This window comes from Carex rostrata, chromosome 1, assembly GCF_964058835.1.
Source record: "Carex rostrata chromosome 1, lpCarRost1.2, whole genome shotgun sequence".
In the NCBI taxonomy this organism is placed as follows: domain Eukaryota; kingdom Viridiplantae; phylum Streptophyta; class Magnoliopsida; order Poales; family Cyperaceae; genus Carex; species Carex rostrata.
In genome coordinates this window covers 2055286-2063441 of record NC_135918.1, presented here as the reverse complement: position 1 = coordinate 2063441, position 8156 = coordinate 2055286, and the positions used below count along the sequence as shown (strand labels likewise).

General features: G+C 34.6%; 1 protein-coding gene across 1 annotated transcript; it reads left to right on the top strand.

Moving 5' to 3' along the window:
- The first annotated feature begins 3278 nt into the window (after positions 1 to 3278).
- LOC144565026 (uncharacterized) lies at positions 3279 to 5040 on the top strand. Its single transcript, XM_078314638.1, has 2 exons — positions 3279 to 3541; positions 4092 to 5040. The coding sequence occupies exons 1-2, from the start codon at positions 3310 to 3312 to the stop codon at positions 4796 to 4798; spliced, it is 939 nt and encodes a 312-aa protein (XP_078170764.1). The 5' UTR covers positions 3279 to 3309; the 3' UTR covers positions 4799 to 5040.
- Positions 5041 to 8156: the final 3116 nt, after the last annotated feature.

Below are 8156 nucleotides of genomic sequence, written 5' to 3'. Positions count from 1 at the left end.
ACATCGTAACCCTAGAAACTAAAAGATCTAAACTAACATAGATAAAGATAAAACAAAACAAATAGAGAGAAGAAAGAAATGATAAAACTCTCAGAAGACAAGTTCCAAGCCGAGCCTCTTCTTTCCAAGCCCTCGAACCAAAGTGGAGAAGAATGATGGTCTCTCAGAGATGGTCTCCCCAAGGGGAGATCCCCCAAAAGGTAAGATAGCCTTCCTCCTGCTGCCTACCTCTCATTTATAGCTATTTTGTTACTTGGAGAGCAAGCAACCAAGGATGGAAGGTGAATCAATCAAGATCTCATGAGATATGGCAATAAATTTCAGCTGATGTCTTTCTAAAAAGGTTCCTATGACTTTCACATTACAAATTATGATTTATAACATTCATAGAATTGTAGATCTCGTTATCCTCTTTCCAGCAAGCTTTTATTTGCCTAAACCGAAATTCGTATGACCAAGATATGACAAAAATACAAAAAGATGTCGAAAGCTGGAATTTCCATATTTGCGCTATCTGCTTTCTACGCGGCCCGCGTGCTGCCTCTGTTTTTGCTGTGAGCCAAACTTCAAATGGGCATAACTCATTATCCGTAACTCCGTTTTCAGTGTTCTACCACTTTTCGAAAAACTTGCGAGAAGATATATAATTTGCTCCATTTCCTGAAATTTAAATAGACTTGGGCAGTAAATAGGAATAGAGAATAGCACTGAGTTTAAAATAATAAGTTTCCATTATAAGATAATAATTTATCCTTCTAGCCCTGTATTCTTGATTCAATTTTATCAGTCACCAATGCTAGTCTCTAAGAGATGGCTTTTTGTAGAGTAAAGGTAAGTGAAATAAGTCAAAGGAAATTGTGATGTTTTACAACTAAAAACATGAGTCAGTTAGCAGAGATATTTAGAATTAATCATAATCAATTTAGTATAGGGATAATTATTGCTTTTGAATACTGTGCTAGAAATTAGTGTTGCTTTTGAAACATAGTTGTTTGGGATCTTTAATGAAATGCCTACGGAGTACAGACCATACTCAGAAAGACCATATGTGTCTGGCGAATGATGGGATCTACGTACGCATGGTCTTAAGACATGTCAGCAATAGGACATAAGGTGCACGGTGCTGGGAAAGCACAATGGGTCCTAGATCACCTAACAGTCATCGTTGACTAATGGACATTCTAGAAAAATCCGAGGGAAAATTTTAGCCAGACAACACCAAGATAACCCAAGAGGGAACTTGATTCATATTGGGCCGACTCATAACTCTCCAGTTTGGGCTAAAACTAATTTATTTCTTGGGCTGCTTTAAAAACCCTCTGGCCCACAATATATATACTGCATATTATTAGTTTACTTATTAGTGTCTCTGTCACATATAACTTGAGCAATACCTCTACAAAAATTTACCACTTTAGGCGCGCCAGATGAATATAGTCAAATCATCAAAATTCTTCAAAATATTTTGTAGAATTCAATGCACAAGTTTAAGTTCCCAGTTGATAACTATTATATCGTTATGTACATTATCTATATTGTTCAATTAACGAGCATAGCAAAAGGCTCTATTCAACACTATGTTGCAGAAATCATCAGAGAATACTTTTGGATGTGAAAATTGAATCTAGATTGGTTTCTGTTATAACACATTTAATCTTTCTTATTTTTTTTGTTAAAGAACCTTTTTTTTTTTAAAAAACTAAGCAACACACTAAATGCTTTATGGGACAGAAATATTGAACCTTTTTTAGGTATAAAACACATGGGATCAGTCACGGTTTTTGAGAAATTCATGGTAGGAGATGAATTCTGACATCTTTACTAGATGACACAGAATCCTAACGCCAGAATTAAATGCTGGTAAATAAAGTCAGCTCCTGATGTACGTTAAAGAACAATTTGTATAGAATCAATGAAATTCAGATTGATTAAATAGAAGCATATGGTATTTCGTTGATTCTAATTGTCTTTTTGTTACATGGATTCATTTACAAAACCTTTTCTTTCTAACGCTATTTAATATATGAGTGAGTCTAAGGTACGTACTATGCATATCACGGGTTGATCCGTAATACGGCTCAATATTCGACTTTTCAAAATTATAATGGTCGATTCAAGCCGTTCATCTTGTTCTCCATATTAATATGTATTTGGAGATCAAATTTTACATTTTTTGAAATTGTTTACTATTTTTTTAGATATTTAGAAAATCACTTGATCTGAAAATTCTGGACCATCCAAAAACAGTGATTTTCAATAAATCTAAAAAAATAGTAAAAAAATTTCAAAAAATGTAAAATATGGTCTCCAAACACATATTAATATGGAGAACAAGATGAACGGTTCGGATCGACCGTTAGGATTTTGCAAAGTCGAATATTAAGCCGTATTACGGACCAAATCGTAATATGCATAGTACCATACACTCTTAATATATTGATAAACTATATCAGTAATTTATTCCTCTCAAACTAAAATTACAAGATGCATGTGTGTACAGTACTACAGTATACTGGATAAATCTTCTTTCACTTTATTTTCGTTGATAATTAATATGTATCGATCGAGCAATATCTTTTGATTCTTTTCTCAAGCAAAAAATGAATCTGTACATTGTCACAAGTAAATGTGTTAATTATTATATAGTACTGGTGAATTTAAAGAGGTCGACCGACAATATAAAAGAAAGAGTATCCTAAGCTGGGCTTGGAAGACTACGCGCAATACGTATTCCCCAAAATATTCCTATTGCCTGGTCAAATTTATTTTTGTTCCTGCTGTTTTCAGTTATATCCTCCTAAGTTACTAAATTTAAGTCAGAATCTTAGGGCTCCTTAAGGAAGAGACTGGGGAGTATGAATCCTTTAATTTAAAGAGTGAAAGTTAAATTTATATATAGTTTGCATTTTGCTTACAAGAAGTGCTCCGAACATTGGAATAGTAATTACAAAATATAAAACAAAAGCACCAAATTTATATGTTGCATTTAGCTAATATATTTTTTTTTGGTATTCGACATTGGTGATGTCTACAGGACATGCATGCTAGCTAATTTGACCCAAATAAAAAAGATCTGACAGAACACAATTTGCAGCACTAGATTGGATCCGACGGAAGCATTATTTAAAAAAAACCACCGTACACATGAAACCGCGCGTACATTTACTTCCCAGTTGGTCAATTACACTTTTGTGTGCCATATTTGGGCACTATAAATACAAACATACAAATAGCCATAGACATCACCTTAATTTATATCCACACCCAGAAGGCCAGAAATCAAAACCATAAAAAACAGTACTAGCTAGCATGGCTAAGCTAGGATTTCTTTTGATCTGTGCCGGTCTGCTTGTCGTTATCACCGAAGTGTCCGGCCAGCCACTCCCTCCGGACTATGTTGCGGTGCAGCCATTTGGTAGCCGTGTTTTTGCGGCGGGTTGTGCGAATTCCAAATCGAAAGCACCTGGCTGTGAGGTAGCATGCCCTAAAATGTGTGCCGATGAATGCTTGGTTTTCTGTCCTGCATGCCGTACTATATGTAGTAAGTGGTTTTGTTTACATGCTGTACAGTACCCATTGCAATTCTGCATTACACAATACATACATGGAAACAATACAAGATATATAGATACAATAAAATGTAGAAATATATGCAGACTAGCTGCTTAATTTAAGTACTCAAATAAAACAAAAAAAAGCAACAGTGCAACACCAATATGTTTTAACATAAGGTTTCAACTAAGGTAGGCACGCTTGTAATAAAAACCCACAGAAACAGACAGCTTAGACATAAAAGTGATATTTTGAAATTAAAATCTCTGTGATTTATTTAAATGATTTGTTTTTAAGGAAAGAAGCACCCTCTCTGTTGCATGTTTAATTTCCAGCAATGTAAAGTGTAAACCAGTACGTAGTACGTACAAAGTATTTTAATGATTAGTTTTGTTGGTACAAATTAAGATAGCTGAATTTGAGTAGTCTTGCTAATCAATAACTACTTTTTTTCATTTTCTCCCTTTTCAATTTCATTCAAATAAATAGTAAAGTTGACTTAACATTTTGTTTTATGTGTTGTATAAATATATATTCAGAGTGCCAACTTCCAGGCAATGTATGCGGTGACCCTCGCTTCAATGGTGGCGACGGCAACACCTTTTATTTTCACGGCCGCAAGAACAAGGACTTTTGCATTGTTTCTGATTCTAACCTCCATATTAATGCACATTTTATCGGGAACCATAACCCGTCAATCAAGCGTGACTTTACCTGGATTCAATCCCTAGGCATACTCTTTGATAATCATCAGCTATTTGTTGGTGCCGAAAAAACCGTTGTATGGAATGATGACATGGACCACCTCAACATTACTTTCGACGGACGGGCTGTCTCCCTTCCACTTGAAAAAAGTGCGAGGTGGGTGTCTGCTGCTGTGCCTAGGCTGTCAGTATCACGCAGTAAGGCATCCAACGGGGTAGTCCTCGAGCTCAAAGGAAAATTTAAAATAATGGCGGACGCATTGCCAATCACTGAAGAGGATTCAAGAATCCATAACTATGGGGTGGGCAAGAATGACAGCCTGGCCCACCTAGACCTAGGGTTTAAGTTCTACAGCTTAACTGATGATGTGCAAGGCGTTTTGGGACAGACATATAGGCCCGGCTACGTCAACAAGATGGATGTGCGAAAGAACATGCCGGTTATGGGTGGTGCACCGAAATATAAATCATCTCATATCTTCGCAACTAATTGTGAGGTTTCACGGTTCGGCCATGACAGTATTGCCACTGCAGCCTATTAAGCCATGGAATCTCATGCCCCGGCTTTGCGAACTCAAAGCTTTTCTTAGGGTTTTCTTGGAAGGGCATTTATTGATTACGTCATAATCAATTAATCTTTTCTTAGGGTTTGCCTATTGTATTAGTTCAGATTAATTTAGTCTTTTGTCTTAAGAAACTCAAAGCTCGAGGTGGGATTGTAATGAAGTGCACTTAAATTTGTAGCTTTATTTGATTATTAAGTAGTATTTTATTTCTTTGGTAACGGAACCAACTTGTAATTTTTGCATTGCATTTTTAGGACACAAGCATTAATTGTTAATGGGTTTCACAACCTTGATTTCTCCCCGCTTGTTCTCATTTGCCAGAGAAGTATTGTAGTTTGGAGTCTTTGGACCAAAAGGCCGAAAAATAAAGCCCGCATGCTGTACTGGGCTCAAACCCAGGACAATTACTTACGGTCACTCTCCTGCCCGTGTTCTCATTTCTTTCCTAATGCCCCCTTCAAAACGAATTCACATCCTCTCCAATACCTGATAAGAGAATCTTTTACAATTACTAGATCGGAACCATTCTTTTTAACTTGGCACGAATCTCAAAGCCCAAAAATACTGCCCCCTATTGCAGCCCGAATACCAAATTAGTTGAAATTGAATCTCTGCAATACTGGAGAGGATACGGATTCCTTCAAAACTTGATTTCTCTTAATATTTGTATTCTCCCAGTAATGTTTTTTTTTTTTTTCAATTTTTTATTTTATTTTATAAAGATCCATAAGTTTCCAACTCACACTCACATCATACGCATTTCAGGATCTCATTTTACAAATTGGATTCCAACCTATGTTCTTTTAAGAGAAGAACTATGCCGCTACCAGCTGTACTACTACATCGGTGGCTTCTCCTAGTAATGTTGCAAATGTTGAAAGGGTAGTATTTATATCTAAACTAAAGACCACCTGAATATTATCATGAGAGCACTACAAACGACAACAATTAATAGAGTTTTAGAATCTTACAATTCAAAATATGAATTTTACGATTCAATTCAATTGCTTAGGTAAGCTATTTGTATCGTTATTCACAATTTACAACTAATCCAATCCACCACAAATTATTACGTTTTGATGTCTATGTCATGAAAATATTTTAGGATTTTTCTCTTCCAAAGATCTACGTCTGGAGGCGGATCTAAACGTCCATGAGTACCTAATTAGTTATTTTTATGACATAATTTTTTTTATTATATTAAAATTTAATTGAATGTGTGCATGTAGTGTAGTGTTTCAAACTCTATTTTGTAGACTTGAATTCAAATTTCAATAGTTATAAAATATGATATATTTTATGTTTCAGTTCTCCTATATATAAATTTTCTAATTCTGTCATAGTTCATGTCTGTCTTAAATCGTTTGTGGATAATAATCAGCAATATCTAAAAAGTAAGCAGTAAGTGGTATTAGGAATTTACATCTTTCAATTACGTGAACTGTTGTGATTGTAAAATATCTATTTCTTTAATGAAATGGACATTACGTTTTTTCATTAAAAAAAAAGAAAAACAAAAAGAAAAGTAAACAGTACCTCCTGGGTTCTCAGCAAATTAAGACTCGGTCAATCGGATCCTACTATTGCACCTTAGTCTTTAAAAAGAAAGTCTAAGAATAGACTACCAACAATAAGCATGTGCAATAAGTGGTTTGAGTCGAATTTAACACTTCCCCTTTCGTATTGGAAAAAAAAAACACCAAACTGCAATAGAGACTGCTCAAGGAGGCGAGGAGCTCACAGTTCAAAGTTCACACGCGCAGAAAGTATACCGACTTCAGCAGCTACATTATCTTTTAGATCCTTTCCCAAAAATAAATGGACGGGAATTTGTCCGAATGGCTTTGGACAAGAGTCTTCTCCAAAGCGTTTCTTGACCGTTTGATTTAATTTAATCAAAATCTTATCAAAATCTGTAATTTAATACTTACGGAAGTTAAAATGCTTCCGCTAGACAAATAAAGAAACTACTATTTTCTTCCTTTTCTCTATTAGACAAACAAGAAAATGATTTTTTCTTCTTCCTACTTGATTCGGATCAAATAGCTCCTAAAAAAAAAAAATACACAACAAATTCTATTCATTTTCCATCGCCATTCGGACATGGGCTTGTGCCCTTCTGAAATGGGCTCCCTGTCACGACTTGAATCTAATTCGAATTAGTGCACACATCTCTATTCACTGGGCCCCTAAAGTAAATCTAACCATAGCCGTAAAGCATTCACTCAATGCCTCGCTTCAATGGTTTCAATCTTTGTTTTTTTAAGTTATTTGATCCTAATCAACTAGAAGGAAGAAAAAAATCATTTTTTTTGTTTGTCTAATATAGAAAGGTAGAAAGAAATAGTTCCTTTATTTGTCTAATGAATTTGTTTAACGGAGACATCTTTAACTTCCACAAGTATTTTTTTTTTTGAGGGGTTGGCAGAAGAACTTCCACAAGTATTAAATAGCAAATTTTGATAAGATTTTGATGAAATTAAATCAAACGGTAAAGAAATACTTTGGAGAGAACTCTTGTTCAAAGCCATTCGGAAAAATTCCCGTCTCAAAATAAATAACTAAATAATGAAAGAAGAAAATTAACTTGTATATATCTGCTGGCAACATTACCTCCCTGCCTGTAACGCTTATCCATAAGCAATTATAAGATAAATAAAAGAACCCGAAATCGCCAAACTGGTCCAATAGATAGATATTTTGATCATAGATAAAAGATTCACAGGAATCACAGCTTTTATGAGAATCAGGCCAACCTATACCGGACAAATTTTGGATCCCTAAACCAAAATAGACAAAAGCAATTTCGGCCGGGTGCATGTTCTATCTGTAATCCTGATATATCTCTAATAAAAAAATAAGGCCGATATATATCTCAAATCGTCATCCATGTGCACATATCCTAAATCCTAATACCAGAACATGAGAACACATCTATCCAATCATACCACCTTACAATATACAGAACATTGGAACTTTTTGTCGGCCGACAATACATCTGCAATTTCATCTCAATTTTTTTTAAATTTTAGTTAAATAAATAAGAGAATAAGAAGAAAATAATATTACATTAAATATATAATTAAATATATAAGAGTAGGGTTAACAAGTTCAATTATATCTGTGCTCCAATTATACTTTGAATTTTTATTTTTGTTGTAAAAAATCTAAACAATCAATTCAAATTGTTCAACATAATCTCTATTCTAAAATATGTTTGAAGTCTAAATTTTATATTTCTTTGGAACCCGTCTGCCTCATTGCTCATTGTCCATAGAAAAAAATTATATATATGGAGTAGAACTAGGGTGTTCTTATGTTCACCAAGCCCTTT